Source organism: Amphiura filiformis, chromosome 19, assembly GCF_039555335.1.
Source record: "Amphiura filiformis chromosome 19, Afil_fr2py, whole genome shotgun sequence".
Classification (NCBI taxonomy): domain Eukaryota; kingdom Metazoa; phylum Echinodermata; class Ophiuroidea; order Amphilepidida; family Amphiuridae; genus Amphiura; species Amphiura filiformis.
The window spans coordinates 31,141,394-31,158,965 of NC_092646.1; the positions used below are offsets into that span (position 1 = coordinate 31,141,394).

The 17,572-nt window shown below is 38.3% G+C and overlaps 1 protein-coding gene across 1 annotated transcript; it reads left to right on the forward strand.

Annotated features, from left to right (window-relative positions):
• Positions 1-522: 522 nt before the first annotated feature.
• On the forward strand, positions 523-16,726 carry LOC140141185 (uncharacterized). Its single transcript, XM_072162982.1, has 7 exons — positions 523-639; positions 3,390-3,470; positions 6,817-6,856; positions 8,600-8,679; positions 10,724-11,020; positions 13,908-14,169; positions 16,249-16,726. Exons 1-7 carry the CDS (start codon positions 578-580, stop codon positions 16,597-16,599), a joined length of 1,173 nt encoding a protein of 390 aa, XP_072019083.1. The 5' UTR covers positions 523-577; the 3' UTR covers positions 16,600-16,726.
• Positions 16,727-17,572: the final 846 nt, after the last annotated feature.

Sequence of the window (17,572 nt, forward strand, 5' to 3'; positions counted from 1 at the left end):
AAGCAAAATAAGAATACTATTACTCTGCCAAATAACTGTAATATGATTTGCATGATTTCTCCCAAAATCCAAATACACAATAAAATTTGTCAAAAAAGAGTGTAAATGGTTGTTACCAGGGTAAACTGTCTTCTCTTTGAATTCCCTTTCTAGCTTAAAATTAAAGATGCCTTGTTTATCGTCTTAACTCAATGAAAGCAAGTTCACTGATAAACAAGGCATCTTTAATTTTAAGCTAGAAGGGGAATTCAAAGAGAAGACAGTTTACCCTGGTAACAACCATTTACACTCTTTTTTGACAATTTTTATTGTGTATTTGGATTTTGGGAGAAATTCCAACACTACCTGGGATGGTATAAGAGATTTCAGTTCACATGCACTACAATCATGCAAATCATATTATAGTTATTTGGCAGAGTAATAGGATTCTGATTTTTTTAAACTAAAAGGTATGATATGGGTGACCATTAATCCCTAATTCCAATCCTTTTTTTTAATTGTGTATTTTTCACACAGTCCAGACTGGGTACAGTGTGATCGTTGTCAGAAGTGGCGTAAGCTGCCAGCAAACACAAACATGGCAGTCGTGAATAGTATTAAACAGTGGTATTGTGAGATGAACCCAGATCCATACCATAGGTAGGTAGATGAAAGGGCTGTACAATAATTAATGTGTACCCTCTGGTGGTGAATTCTTAACCCCATGAGAACTACCTGTCGATTGGCCAAAATTAATATTGTGTCCAATTTTTAACCAATCACGGAGGGTATTAATAAGATCATCGGCAAATGCAAGTTTGATCATAAGTAGTTTAAAGACTAGTCATAATTGGCAATTGAAATGAGCATTTCAAGGTTATCAACCAATCAGAAATGCCGTTAGATGACCAGTGTGTCCAGGGAGTTAAAATAGTCTGCCAAATATTGCTTTCTCCCCTTTTGACACACCAAAAAATCTTTTCCCCTTTTACACATGCCAGATTTTGGGAAACTCCAATTTAAAACCCGAAATGTGACCCGGCAGCACAAACGAGCCGTAAATTCCCTAAATTGTATTCTGAGTTATGGTGTAAAATGTGTACGAAGGTCGTATTCATCGGTCACTTAAGCTGGCGCGACATCTGTCTTATTTTGATAGTCACAACACCAATCAATAATCCTATTATTGAAGTGGATAATAAGCTTCTACCTTAGATGGCTATAGAACTTTTAATAGCTCTGGTCTTTGTTTGCTTTTGCTAAATCCTTTTCAAGTGGTGGGTTATTTGTATAGGTATGCATAACCAACAATTAACAATGAGAGAACCTTCTTAAACCTCGTTGACTTGGGGATGATTTGAAATGACCGCCAATTATGACTGTTTGATATTTATTGCCAGCAATGTGGAAAAAGAGACACACATAGAAACGAAAAAAGCTATAATTTTGTTGAAGGAGCAAAGTTTAACTAACCATAACTCCGCTTCTGGATATCGTTTGAAGTCAAATGATATACCATTTTTAAGTTTAGGATGTTTATTTTTTAAACACGAAATAAAACAAAATTGACCGGGAGAGGAATTTACGGCTCATTCGCCGTGGACGGTCACAAATTGTCTAATCACGTGATGCGAGTACATCAAGCAGAACAATTTAGCATATTTCAATGTTTATTAATTATGTTTGTGCACCTTTTTTGGGTGTAATATCAAATATCTGTGCCAAAAGTTACTTGCCCCCCTCCATTTTGTTTACCAAAAATCTTTTCCCCCTTTTTTTGGCCTACCATAAAAATTGCCTCCCCCAGCCTGCCAAAGTTCTTTAGCCCCCCCCCTTATAATTAATTCACCACCCTGGGATACACATAATTATTACACCACCAGGGGGGGGGGACTCACAAATAAAAGGTTTATGGGGGTATACCACTCTAATGGGTTGCTTTTTTCCAAGAAATCCTTAAACATGGGTCCCGATTGAAGAAAAAAAATCCCTAAACAGGCTCCCAATTTGGAAAAAAATGGTCAAAAACTGTCAAATCAGCCATGTTGTAGGTAAAAAAAATCAAACATAGGTCCCAATTTAAGAAATCAAATTGTCATAAACTGTCAACTCAGCTGTAATCAGCCAGGATGTCTCAATACTACCAACTTGCAACTTTATACTCATTTTGTTGTAGCAGGTCACATATGTGACCGTCCACCACAAAGTGGTAGTAAAGTCGGCTCTAGATCATTGTCTGTTTATTGCAGATATTAAAAGAATGCACTTTCAGCTTACAATGACACCTCAACCAGCTTCATCAGACATCTGGAAGTGAAGTTATGGTACATCTAAAGTCAAATTCCTATTATATTTTACATAGAAATCCATATACTGTTTGTGATTGTATCTCAAAATGGAAAATGCCGACTTTACAACCAGTTTGTGGTGGATGGGCACATATGCTTGGGTTGTCCACAGGACAACAGCCATTTACCTTTTTTCAAAAACTGCCTGACTAAAATGCAATTTGGACTTATGTTATGTGCTCAGAACATTAAAGTGTGTCCTGGAAAGTAAATTAATTGCATTAATATTAATGGGAGAGCGGGTTGGCGCAGCAGTATATAGTTCCATCACCTTGCACCACTGAGGTCCCTGGTTCAAGCCCCGGCCGTGCCCAAGGACTGTATGTGCATTTGGTTTTTCCTGCAGACACCTAGGTTTCATTATCATTGAGGTATAGGACTTTTTTTTTTTTTTTCGGAGAAGAGCAGGTAGGGCAACTACTTGATTATATTTCTACATGTTCATACTACATAGGCCTACTCTGAAAATTCATGACGAGTCCGTTTTTTTAAATCACATTTTGTTCCTAAAATGGGGTTATAAGCGCCCTCAACGGGCACTCTCTCCATAGGGCTACATGTAAAGACCAGTTATAGACAAATGGCCCTAAAATAAAACGGACTCGTGCGAATTTCCTCAAATTTTGCATACATGTATGATGTAGATTTAACATCTGGAATGTAATGCAAGTGATGTCGTTGCTGCTCTTCTAAATTCATTTTTAAAATGTCCGCCCCAGACCAAGGTGGATTCCATGCTCGCTCTCACAGGTTTTCTCTGGGATCTCCAGTTTCCTCCTGCTTTCAAAAAATCAGTGATTTAATTGTTTGGTTATCAAAAACTTCCTTCACCCAATGGAATTTGGGGAGCTGCAGATAATTGGTGGATGTTACAATCTAAGTGCGGATATTTCTGCGCAAGATTCGGCTACAACTGGCCTAGTTGATGCAATCTGATTGTGATGATTCACCATGGCAGTGAAATTACATCGCTTTAAATCCTTCAAGACCTGGAAAAAGACACTATATAAATCCAAAATTTATTGTTATTATAATATGAAAATGTCTTGTGCAATCTTTCAGTCATTGTAGCATAGAGCAAGAACTGGAAGATACAGATGACGCAAGACCTTCAAACAACAAGACGCCCTCAACGAGAAAACAGTAAGTTAGTTTAGTTAAAGAACGATCATCACCAACAAAGAAAGTTTTCATCGCATGCTATTTCTACCTTCTTGTATATGGGATTGATATGAAAAATATGATTCCGATGACATATGCAGCAGAGGGTAATGCAATGTGGTCTTTGCGGGGGTTAGGTGGTTCAACCTGCATGCATTGGTTTGTTATGTCAACTACCCCCCTTCCAAAAAAAGAAGAAAATTTCAACCGTGAAGTAGTGTAAACTTGAAAATTGGCCTAGCAAACTAAGGGCAAAAATAGTGTAAAAGTGAAAAGTGGTTTAGGAAACACAAAATTTCACCTTAATTTTTGTGTTTGGCCCGCTCAGAAAACTGACCCTGATATTCCACTGAACATATAAAATACTTGGACTCACAGAAATATTCATCCATATACAATATTGTAAACCCTGCATTTATGTTTTATTACTCCAAAAATTACTCAGAAATGTGATATGAGGAGAAAAGATATTAAACCAACTTTTGCCCAGATGTGAAGTTGTTTTAATCATTAATCATGGCAGAGAGCCCTGAAAATAGAGTGTTTATAATGCTGTGTGTAAAATGAATTGCACTTTAATTAACAGCCAAAAATGAAGACTGAGTTTTGTTCTGTTTTTGTGTGAATGTGTTGTGGTGTGGGGATTGTGGGAGGGTTCTTGTCTGGGGATGGGTCTGTTGTTGTTTTTTGTTAAAAAACCCTGGGTATGTAGATTTGATTGAGTGTTTGTTCAACCATATGATTATGATGCCTTGAATTTGATACTCTGTGTGATGTCTCATTACACAGCGAATTTGCAAATTCGCTGTGTACTGTCTTTTGCCAATTCTTTCTTCTTTCTGGCAACTCGTGACATTTTGCGTGATTTGCCACGTTTCGCCCTAGCTCTGTTATGCTTTGACCGATTTTGCCTATACTTGGACACATACACCACTGACCATATCCCCACATGTGACATGACATTGAACTCCATTTGACCTTTGACCTGCTCACAATTGCAAAAATGCGATTTTTACTATAAAATGTATCTTCTTCCACAAATAACATGTGATGGTGACATGCTTAGGTCATGTGACTTGACTTTGGTCGGTGTCTATAGGGTGTTCACAGATAAGGGGTCAAAGGTCATTAAGGGGTCATTTCGGTCTGAAAGCTAAAAATATTCAAAAATCACTGTTTTTACAAATTACATAGCAGAGTGTTGTCATTAGCACACATGCATTGCTACCAACCAGGGTCTTTGGGGTGTCTACAGTTTTGGGGTCAAAGGTCATTAAGTGTCGCTTCCGGTAAAAAAACAAAAATCATCAAATATTTTTATTTTTTTTTATCTCAAAAAGTAGAGTGACATAAACTTCATATATGCGTTAGTGTTACCCTATGTATGCACGGTATTTTTATTTTTTTGGTCAAAGGTCATTTAGACGTCATTTCTGGTTTTAAGCTAAATAACTTCAAGAATTTTTATCTCCATAACTAAGCATAGTAGATTTTTTAATTTAAACTGTAACAATGCATTTTCTCGGTGTAGATGAGGTTTTTTTAATATTGGGTTCAAAGGTCATTAAGGAGGTCAAAGCGTCAAACTTGCAAAAAATGTTTAAAATTGGCCCAATCGAGCTCAAATTCAACAGGAGCGATTCTTACGACATTCTAAACATGTTAAAATTATTTATTACCCCAAAGGTCAATGTTTGCTTTAGGGTCAAAAGGTCAAAATATGGTTTGCAGATAGCTATTCGCTGTGTACCCAGATTCTATTGACTCTAGTTTATATCTCAATTGACACTCGCCGCTTATGATAGTGCTGGGATGGTCTTCGTTTTGTGCTTTTGTCAGGCCTGGTATAGCTTCTGCTTTTTTCACGGCAGTGAAATGATGCCACTTTCCCCCACATCTCATATGCACAGTTTATCCCTTACATATCCTGTGTCATGAATAGGTATGTAGCCCACCAGCCCTGTGATAAGAGTCTAGGAAATTATTCCTAATATCTCTTACCCTAGTTTGTATGCCTTTATCTTCTAATCTTGCCACATATGACAACTTACTAATTAGCCCTAACCCGGAAAAGAGTCTGTACAGGAGTAGGAATTTGTTAGCCTTTTTTTATAAACATGTTTTCAATTGGCTTATAGCCATCACATGCTAACAATACACATAACTGATTGGTTAATCAAAACTAGCAGGGTTCATGGCCAAGCCTGATTACAAAGTAAACACATTCTGTATAGAAAAACTGTGCAGCAAGCGATTTACTTCAGAAAATTACTACATTGCACAAAACCAAGTCCATTTTTTAGATAGTTAATTGAATGTTAGCTAATGTTTATTGACTCTTGTAATAAACCATGTGTAGGCCTATAAACCTGTATAATATTGATGTTCATACATATGACCCTGACAAAAGCTAGCAAGAGCAAGCTGTGTAATTATTTTGTTTACTTGTGATAAGATACAATTTTCTTCGTAGTTATAGCCAAATTTGTTTCTTAGTACCGTAGCTGACTTAATAAAAATTCCTTTAAAAAGGAATGGGCGCCCAATGTGAGCTTGGCCGTGATGTGGTAAATTTCATGGTGGTTAGATTTGGTATTATTATCTCTTGCAGACCCGGTGACACCTCATTATAGAAATCAGACCTGTCGATAGGTTGTAAGAGGATAGCCTTTTCCAGGCACGCTAATTGGGCCATATATAAAGAGAGTTTTGCTACTTTGCAACACAATAAAGACCTAAATGCAAAACGAGATCCTGTAGTTGGCTCCCGAGATGACTTAAAAACCAAATGCAAAATGAGGTTTTTAAAAAATATTGTTTTCCAGAGTCGCAGGTATCATTATTAAGCCTCATATCACTTATTTATTGTCGAATAAGTGCAGAGTAGGTTAGATATGAATACCGGTATTGAATGTTAGACCAAAGTAGCTCAAAGTACATTGTACTATACACCTGATCCGTGAACTTGTCTTTTTTAAAGACAAATTCTTGTTTACCATTCTTTTTCTTATGTCCTGGCTTCAGCTTGTGTGGTGTATACATCACAGCACTTGTGATTGGCGGGTGTCAATAATTACAAGTGTAGCTACATATCAAACTTTAATTTGGGCTTAAAGAAATAATTGCATATTATAATATTGTATGGCTGACATGAAGAAGGGGGCTGGTGGTTTTCCGTATCTTTTCTCCACCCACCAGTCCCATGTACAGGGCAATAAAAATGGAAAAACAAAAAAAAATGAAGACTGAAACTACAAGTCTTGGGGAAAATTAGAGGTACCCAGAATCACATCCTGTATCGATATTTTTGTCTTCTTTTTTTCCTCAGGCAATCTGAAGCTGCTGAAGAAGTCCAAAGAAGAGAAGAGGTATTGAATTACTGTACATTGGTTTATTTTTGAAATTACTTGAGTGCATTTACTCCATATATGTCTCTTTAATTCAAATCTGTAAAAAAACTTAACTTGAATACATTTTTGCACAGGGAGCAAATTTGCCCTAGTAAAGCCACCAATTGCTCCTGGTTCTTGTAAAATTCACATGAACCAGGAGCAATTTATTTTAGAAAATTGCTCCTGGTTCCAGTTTTTGCAGTAGTGCTGGAATGCTATATTCAGGCATGGGATTTTCCAGTGGAAACACTGGAACCAGTCTTTTTTGATGTCAAAATTCCCGCAGTTTTATTTATTTTCAGCCCATTTGAGGTGTTTTTGTCCAATTTTACGCACTTTTCCACCTTTTCCAGACTTTTTCATAAATGCGTAGTCCCATGCCTGTATATTATATATGCAGAAAAGGATTTACTATTTGAAAATTGCTCCTGTTTCTTCAAGTAATGCTCCTGGTGCTTGTAAAATCCCAGTGAACCAGGAGCAATGTTCAAAAACAAATTGCTCCTGGTTCCAGTCTGCTTATTTCCAGGCTTGCCTGTGCCTTAACAACACAAAAAATTGACACATTTTCTGAAAGGCATATAGGAAAAAGACACACGCACGCACCTCAAAAAATTGATACATTTTCTAAAAGGCCTATAGGTAAAAGAAATATTTGCGAGCATAAAAATTACACAAATCCATGTCCCTCATTGTTGCATTCAACCAATTATTATAGCAAGATAATGGCCATGCCACTTTTTCCAGATTTGAATTTGAAATTAGAGATAGCTAGAGCTTCAAGTAGCAGATGACTCTTTGGTGTATGTATCTTTGGTGTAAGATATTCATGAGTTAGACTAGTGTAAAGACTCATTAAGTAATTAAGCAGCTTACAGAATAAAGCTGTATACTTCAACAGAAGATTTCTATGCTAGGCTAATGATTTTAAAAATGCTATTTATGCGCCAGTCCCCTGGGACCCCGGCAATAGCGGGGACTTATCCAGGACTTAGCCTGGGATGTAACAGCTCATTGGGTCCCGGCACTGCCGGGACTTATACGTGGATGTAATGCATCTCGAAAGGGCGGGGGATGTACCCAGGACGTTGTTAAAGAATACTCTCAACTGTGCAGGGTCGTAAAGCGGGGAAACACTCATCTGTTCTATCCATTTACCAGGGGAAGCCAGGTTCTTTGATATTATAATTTGAATCTCAGAATTCATACACATTTTGTGATCTTTCTGGCAGTTGCCCCGGGGTTAGGGGGCAGGGACTTGCCGAATGCCCGGGATGTACAAGAAAATATTGCCCACCCCACCTGGACTTAGCCAGGACTGTTACATGTTTGTAACAGTTTCCAAAATTACGTCCCTGCTATCCCCGGGGGCAGGGACTGCAACTGACAGCCGCATTACAGGTAAACCATTCTTGCCTCTTTTAATGCCAGATTGTTCATTTTGTTTGTAATTAGGCCAAAAAAACAAAAAAATTTGGAAATAAAAAAAATTCTGCATTTCTTTTTTTCAAATTTCACGATTTTACAAATGCGCGTGCAAGCTTTGAAACAAACCTTTTTTTTTTTGCCTTATTTGCTTTTAATGCTATCAATTCCTCCTGGGAGACCAATAATTTTGTACTGAAGAAATTAATTGCCTGAATGAATGAATAAATTAAAATGATTCATTCGAGTGCAATAGATTAAAACATATTCCTTATGTCCTTTCCTTCATCCTAGGCCAATAACGATGGTGAAGATGATGACAATCCACAGCCTGCTGAACCAGGACCAATACCAAACAAGATTACAAAAGTCAAGTAAGTTAATTGGTATTGTTTTCCTCAGGCTATGCATTGGCGTGTCCAGGATCTGTACCTGCGGGGGGAGGGGGGGGCTCAAAGGGGCTTTCAGAGTTATGCGGGGTGCAGGGTGCTTAATGGCTAAAATCGCCAAAAACAGCTGATTTGACATGATTTTTAACAAAGCGCTGGACCCCCTGGACACGCCACTGCTAGGAGAGAACTTGACATTATGGGCCATTTGGTGGACGGTCCCATATACGAACATACACTACAAGATTCCTATTGCGGCCGCCTGCACAGATACTGCTACTGCACAGGACCCACCAGCAGTTGTACTGCACTGGTGCTACACTGGTACTCCCCTAGTACTGCAAGTACCTTGGTGATGGTGTACCTGTGCAGACGGCCCCAATAGGAATCTTGTAGTGTATGTACGTATATGGGATCGTCTACCACAAATGGGCCATAATGTCAAAGTTCTCACTTTTTGAGACAGGGAAATTCTCCTCAAAATAAGCTTTACAATGGTATGGTACTTGTCTCTGTTGCTTGTTTGCAAGGCAGAAAAATCAGTGAAAGAGTTGAGAAAAGTTTAATGGACCATATTTCAAATCAAGCTCGGCCAACAGTGGTGGATGGTCACTTGTGTGTGCCTGAGCATCCGTAAGGCCAGCAAATGAGGACATTTAAATTGTATAATCATTAACCAGGGACCCACACTATACAGAGGATGTAATTTTTAGGTCCAATACATGGTCACAAATAGCTTTAGGCCAAAAAAATACAATTTTGTCTCATGTCACATGGGAGTTTGAAATCTAATGGGGTGTTTTTTTTATATATTTTATATTTTATCAATAAATCAGGTGTTCAGAGGGGTTACTCCTTTGAAAACTCACCAGTTTTGCCAATGGCAATTTTTCTTCATTTTTGAAAATAAAATAAAAATTGTGAAATAAATTTCATTTTTGGAATGTTTTCACCATCAGAAATCTAATGCGCTGCACGTGGGGGACATGAGACAAACCTATTTTTGGCCTTAATATCCCTATTTAGAGCTGTCCTGGGGTAGAGGAAGTATTATGACTATTAATTTTGGGTTTCCACAATTGAATCGCGCTTAATATGATCTGAAATTGTTTTGATCCCCCATTTTATGGTCTTAACTTTTGGCCCCCAGAACGGTTAATTTTAGGGATTTTTTAAAACATGCAAAAAACCTAGAATTTGACCTCCCCCCCCATATTTTACAAATATAATTTGTGACACGATATGGTCTATATATAGGGGCCAAAGGCGGCACATTTGAAACCAAGATAAGGGCAAAAATATGGAGTAAAAAAACAATAAAATACATAAGAAAATAAACATAAAAAACTTCATAACTTTAGAACCAAGTATGCTAGACCTTTGATGTTTTCAGTATATGATAGCCTATTGTATGTATAATGTGATAATTACAGTAATTCAATTTCCAAAATGCCTTCTTTGGCCCCCATGGACTGGATCGTGTCACATTTTATACTAATCTACTTTTTTCAAAACTTTTGCTGTTGTCTTGATTATCATGCTTTTGTAATTTTTTTTTGTACCGTAACCACCCGGGTATAAGCCCACCTTCGGCTATAAGCCCACCCCCTATTTTTCAAAACATTTTGGGAACAAGAGTGCACTCAAGTATAAGCCCACTACTCAATTTTGGCCAAGTTCTTAAATCAAATCAGTGCTTTGCTCTCATATTTAAGAACAAATAAAAAAAATATCAAAAAAATATCAGTTGATAATTAACATTCCACACTTTTAAGAAATTGACATAGATGATAGCAATTACTGGTACATTGGGCATATACAAATGACAAATGGGGGATAATTGTTCTTATTTTTAAATTCAAGCAAGCACTAGCCCTTCCCTGGTTATAAGCCCACCCCCATTTTTGAAGTAAAATCTAGGGGGGGTGGGCTTATACCCGAGTGGTTACGGTACTAACAAAATTCTCTCCACTGAAATGTAAGTTTCTATGTATTTACATTTGCATATGTTATGATTTTATTATGATAGTGGTCAAGCTCTGAAAAGATCAATGCCTCAACCAGTTACACCGGCTAAACGTCCACGGAACACACCGGCACCATCAACTCCTAATGGCCACTCTATTCCTACTTCATCTCCTGCAACACCATTGGTAAATCCACAGTCTCCGTCGCAGTCACCTAGCAGAGCTCCGAAGATGGCAACTCCGAAACTCGCTTTATCAGCTGCAACACCAGTGAGAAAACCACGGTCTCCATTGCAATCACCATCACAGTCACCTGATAGAACCCCAGACCCGGCAACTCCAAAAAAAGGTTTGATCAGGTAATAAACATACCCAATTCTTTGCATATTTTGTTCAATCAATCATTATTAACGCAGCAAGCAAAATACATACAAGCAGGCAAAGATTGTATACAAATGCCCAGGACATGTACCAGGGTGAGCAAAGCTGACCCGGATACGGTGCAGGGCTGTACACAAGACAGTGAATTAAAACAAAAAACATAGACCTATGCATAACAAGGCAATAAATACAATAATGCAAGAGGCAAATGAAAGGCAAAATACTTAAAGCTTGAGATGAGGTTGACCAGATGAGCCCCATGTCGGTTCATGACGGGCGTTCCAGATAGTATAACTGGAGAGGATAGCAAGTTTGCTCAGGTCCTTTTTGATTGATCTGGGTGGTTTGGTTTCGACAAAGAAGATGTTGGAAATCCTTTTGGTGGTATCGGGTGTAACCAAACCACGTGACCCGATTTCTATGCAGGTGAGATTGCAAGTGAAGCCATTCTCGGAAATGTCTGATATGAGGTCTGTATATTTTTTAGTTTTGCGGTCATGAGCCATGCTAATATTTAATTGTTCAAACGGAATTGTCAACTCAACCAAGTGGACATAATTCTTTTCAGTGTTGATTATAACAATATCTGGACGGATTTTTGAGACTATGACATTGACAGGAAGAGTGCCACCGGTAGTGGAAAAACCGGGCATGTCGGAAAAGATCTGGATAGTTGTTGTAGTGGCATTTTTAAGATATTGTAGAAGATAGTTTAGGATTGAATCATGGCTTTTCCATTTAAAATCCACAGTAACCCTGTGGAAGATTCTGGAAATATCTTTCACAGGGGGAGTATAAATTTCGAATGGAATAAACACAGTAGGCAGTTTCTTTTGAATTTCATACACCCGCTGAGAAATATTCAACCTGAATATCCAAGAGGGAGGGTGAGTTTTCAAATGGAGCTGCCTCATGTGGTCATTCCATTTGAAATTCATACTCCCCCTGTGGAAGATATTTCCAAAACCTTCCACAGGGGCAGTGTGGATTTTAAATGGAATTTGCAACATATATGTTATGGAATAAATTTCCGAAGCTGTAGCTTTCATTTGAGATTAAAATAAAGTTGCTACCACATGTACAAAAAGTTACACCAAATGAAAGGTCCTTGACCCGATTAACAGCGTCATCATCCATTTTTCTTCATCAAAACTGAGGTTTTGGTGTCAGAAGAAAGCTCATATTTTTGTCATTATCCCAGTGAAATTTAACGCCAGAGATATATTTCGTTTAAGTGGTATGAACAAAAATGTAGTGATTTGTGGTAACCACACCTTAAGTGTTTGTAATATCCTATGGGTCATTGTTATTAGACTACTCCGTAGTCCACTTGCCCATTGTGCATACTCTGGTTATTGCATTTAAGCTTAAAACTCTGATTTAATTAATTTGTGCACAATTGATAGATTTTCACAACTGATCTTTTCAGTCACCGTACCCCCTCTGTTTGTATCTTCCGAAGTGGACTACTGACTTTGGATTGCGATTTGCATGCTTAACATGGCTGTCTATGGATGAGATTGTCGGATTTCTGGCCTACTAAAATTGGCAATGATGTAATGCATCTTTAAATGGCTCTGGCTTGTGATTGGTCGCCCATATCCTGTTATGGTTTAAATCCTCCAGGCACCTGCCATTACCATTAATAACTACATGGTACACAACTATGCGGCCTTTGTGTTGGCGGGAACATTAAACTCCCATAGGTACATGAGCGCGTCTTGTACCATGCTTGTACTTCCAAGCTTTGTGCGTGCGGTTAAATTGGATTGATAAACAAGTATGATTGACAGTGTGTGTGTTAGGGACTTTGCCCGATCAAAGTCCTGTTTAAAATGCAATGTCCATAGTCAATTTTTAACCCGGACTTTCGCGATTAATAAACTGGTAGATTCTAAAATCAGAATTGTTCAGTATTGAAGTGCCAATATAATTATGACATTTAAATATGATATGTTGCATTCAATAATATAAGCCTACGTATACTTTACTTTTACTGTCACTAATATAATTATATAAACTTTTTCATAACAATTTTATACTAGTATTTTGATGTAATAAATATCAGTATAATTTTGAGTTCAACTGAATCCTTTCATCATGATTAATGACATGTTTTATTTATCAAAAATCGACTATGGCATAGTCTACATTGTTATAGGCCTTTTTGCTATCAAAACCACTGGAGCAATACAACTCAAAATTTGGAAACATATTGTTAGGTCGTCCGAAGGTATACCTTATGGCATCACGAGTCGTGTGTCGGTATGTATGTCCATCCGGCTGTCTGTGTTTGTCTTGAAAAATAGCATTATATAAGACTTTTTGTTAAAATTTGGTCTCATATGAAGGGTTTAACTTTTGCAACCAAACTTGGGTCATAGCTGCATTATGGGTGCCTTCATGTGTTGGTGGTATCAAATGTCACATTGAAGTCCAAAGTCATTTCCGGTCAACTTGTAAATAGGCTGAAAAAGACAAATCTGGACTCACATGAACAGTTCAAATCCAATTTTATGTCAAACTTGGGCCATACCTACACTATTAATATAGAAACTTTCATGTAATAGTGGTGATCAAGGTCACACACACAAGATCAAAGGTCATTTGAGGTCAACTTGTAAAATAGGCTGAAAATTAAAAAAAAACAAAAACCAAATTGTCTCATACCTATCTGGGACCGCCATCCCTATTTTTTTAATTGTAGGCGTCAATCTAAAACGAAAAACAGAACATGAAAAATCAGGTCATGCTTCTTTAAAAGTGTCGAGATTTCTTTTATTTTTTGGACCACCCTATAAAAGTGCAAGGATGTATTTTGTTCATTTGTATACTGAAGCCTTTCCCTTGCTTCCTATTTTACAGATTCAAGTTGAAGGCTGACTTCACCAAGAAGAATAAGTTGGATAAAGAGACGCAAGTGGGGGAAGACGATTTAACCTTCCATGATGATGACATACAATCAACATTTAAGGCATCATCATCTTTGCGTACAAAAGAGGAACTTGTCAAGAAAGCCAATAAGTCGGAGGAGGATTTAGCACAGTTGAAAGAGAAATACCAGGAGCTGGTGAAGAAACAAGAAGTAATGGAAAAAGAGATGAACGAAGTGAAACAGGAGTTACAGGTGAGAACAGTCGCTTGGCCAAAATTTGTAAAGCACACTGCAGTGCATTTTTCTTTATTCAACCTTATTAGTGCTCAAGTTGCTTATTTGAATCATCTGAAGGGGATGCTTAACCCCATGAGAACTACCTGCCGATTGGCCAAAAAGAAGTTTTCAATATCAATTGGACCAATCAGCAACATTGTTAGAATAATTTCACCACACAAAAAAATTGGTGTGAATTATTTGCAAAAGTCCATTCTGATTGGTGATTAAAGTGAAGATATCATGTAATTGACCAATCAGAGGCAATGTTAGATCGGCAGGTAGTGCTCAGGTGGTTAATATGTTTAATAAAATACAAAGTGGATATATTCCATGCATGTTGAATTTAGAATACCTCTCAAACAAGCTTTACAACCATTATGTGCATACTAATATCAAGATGATTTAGGCCTATGGTGATCCTACTGACATTAAGTGCACTGATGGGGTTGCTTAAACAGATGCAATTAGGGTAAAGGAAGGAAGGTTTTATTTCAAACTCTAATGGTGACCCACAGGTCAAATTGCTAGAATTTACATTAAACACACCTAAACAGACACAATGCAGTTTTGCAGGCAGGCAGCTTAATCAGCGCCAATATTGCAACATTGAAACAAACAACTATACAAATATCCAACTCCACCCATCCCCTCTGTAGGCAATGAGGATAAAGTGCCTTGCCCAAGGACACAACACGTTGACACTCAGCCACACATGCTCCACCAGTTAAGGCCTAAGTAGGTGGAATATGGCACTTAAAATTGACCTTGCACTCAGTGAACCTTTGTCTTAATGGTCCATGCAATCAATATTAGTATGTTCTCACCCTGAAAAAATAACATGTACAGGCAAACTTCTTGTTGGAGATGTGAATGTTCAATAGGAAGCTATGGACCTGTAGGTCCGATGAAAATTGGTTTGGGCTAACTCGTTTTCACTGTGCCAAATCAACTCTGAGCAAACACTGTTTAGAGTTTGCTGATGTGCAGGGTTCGGGTTTTGCTGGCAAAAACCTATTTTTTGCCAGCAAAGTGGCAAAAAATGGCAAAAACTGTAATATAGTCAGCCCATACACAACTTTTAATGAATCATTCAACAAATATTTCGTCTCATCAAGTCCTGAAAATGAAGTTTTGATGAAAAAGGTTTGAATATGATACAACACATTTCAGTTAGTGCACTAGAGAGCAATGAAACCCATGCATTTAATTTCTTAATATGTTACTTACAGTGATAAAATCTGACCTTGTTACACTCAGAAAATTATTTTTGTTGCTCTAACCCTAACCCCTAAGGGCTTTTCGGTGACGGAAGGGAAAGAAGGAAAGAATAAAGAGAGAAAAGAAGGAAAGAAGTTGTTTGCTCTGGGTGGGATTGAACCCGAGACCCTCGCATGCCAAGCACTCGGTCGGCGACACTTTGCCACGGGTCTTGGGCTTCGCTGCCAGCGAAACTGCGTGCCTATAAATCACTTAGGGCGATTGCGTCATCACACCACGTGGGATGCATGCACGAACAGCGCATATATCAAGTAGTATTCAGGCGGGTTAGGGTTAAGGAAGCCTATACTGAGTTTCGATAGTGGTAACCTAACCCTAACCCCCTAAGGGCTTTTCGGCGACGGGAAGGGAAAGAAGGAAAGAATAAAGAGAGAAAAGAAGGAAAGAAGTTGTTTGCTCTGGGTGGGATTCGGTCGGCGACACTTTGCCACGGGTCTTGGGCTTCGCTGGCCAGCGAAACCGTGCCTATAAATCACTTAGGGCAATTGCGTCATCACACCACGTGGATGCATGCACGAACAGCGCATATATCAAGTAGTATTTTGTAGTATTCAGGCGGGTTAGGGTTAATGATTTGTTTTGAGATGAAAAAGTGCACAATTTTTCACTATTTTAGTTTTTGCCATTTTTGCCGGCAAGAACTGTTTTTGCCAAGCAGTATAAACCGTGGTTTTTCCACCAGCGGCAAAAACCTGCAAACCCTGCTGATGTGTGATTTTGGGATTTGAGCACCATAATAACCTGCACTTTTGTTTTTTAAATATGTTCCATCAGGTGAAGGTCAAAGAAATCAAACAACACAAAGAAAAACAGCAAGTTATCACCAGCAAACTTGCCGCAGCTCAACAGGAAGCCAGCGATGCAAAAAGCAAGTTAGAAGGCTCGGAGAAGAAGGCCAGTGATCTAAATCAAACCATACAATCGCTTAGACAACAACTCAATCAAGCGCAAAATCAAGCAAACAGTCAAGATGTGTTGGAGGGTCTTCGTGTCAATGTGTTGAGTTTACTCAGAACTCTGATCGATCAAAACGATGTGAACTTGGATGATTTTGTTAAGGATCCAAGAAGCGCCGAAGTGGATGACATTCTAAGGAAAACTATAGATGATAACAGTAAAGAGTGATTTAGTGATTTTGACTTGAGTTAACTGGAACACACAGAGATAGTACTCTGCAAAAGTTTACATAATGACCATATCTTATCATTCTCAGAGAGTGACAGAAAACTTGCTAGTGATCGTATGTGAGTAGCCCAGGGGGTTTTCTCTCAACTTTGGTGGGGATGTGTGGTTGGAACATCGACAAATGTCCCAACCTTAAATCAAATTTTGAAGAAAAAGTGACCGGATTTTATACCAATTTTGGGAAAAAAATGTCAAATTTTGCTAAAAACTTTAAATAATTGACACTTTTTTGAGATAATTTGTAAAACACATCCTTTCTTAAACCAAATTTTCATGAAATCTAGGGCCATCAATAAGGGCTCATATTGAAACTCCCTTACACAGCAAGGTGTGCGCCATCCTGCAGCTTTCCTGTGCTAGCCTTCTTTTGTTAAAATCCTCGGCAGGGTGTATCACTGATGCATATAATCCATCCGTTTATGACCAAGCTTTCCTGAGGCTGGCAGCTTAGCGAGGGAATCCTGCCTTCTTTCTGTGTGAAAACGTGGTAGGGTATTTCAATATGAGCCCTAAACCAAAATGGCTGAAAATGCACCCTGAATATAAACTAAATAGCTAAAAATGTACACTGAATCTGCTGCACATCCCTATACCCTCATTTCTACTAAGAACCCCCTCCCTGGGGTGAGTAGCAATTGCACAACACTGCAGCATTTAACGTGTGTGTATACAGGGCGTAAACAGTGCCCATTGCTGCAACTCTGCTGCAGGTATGCGTGCCTTCAAAGTCGGCACAATGTGTGCGTTCACGTCGGTACTTTGTACTTCAGAGCAGACTGACTGTAGTGGAAACTTCAAATTGAACAACAGTTTGTGGCATGAGCATTACAGAGGTTTTATGTGTATGGTTTAGTAGCACTTATGCATTGACAAAGTTGATTGATTCATCACACATTAAATTTTTCCAAGCATA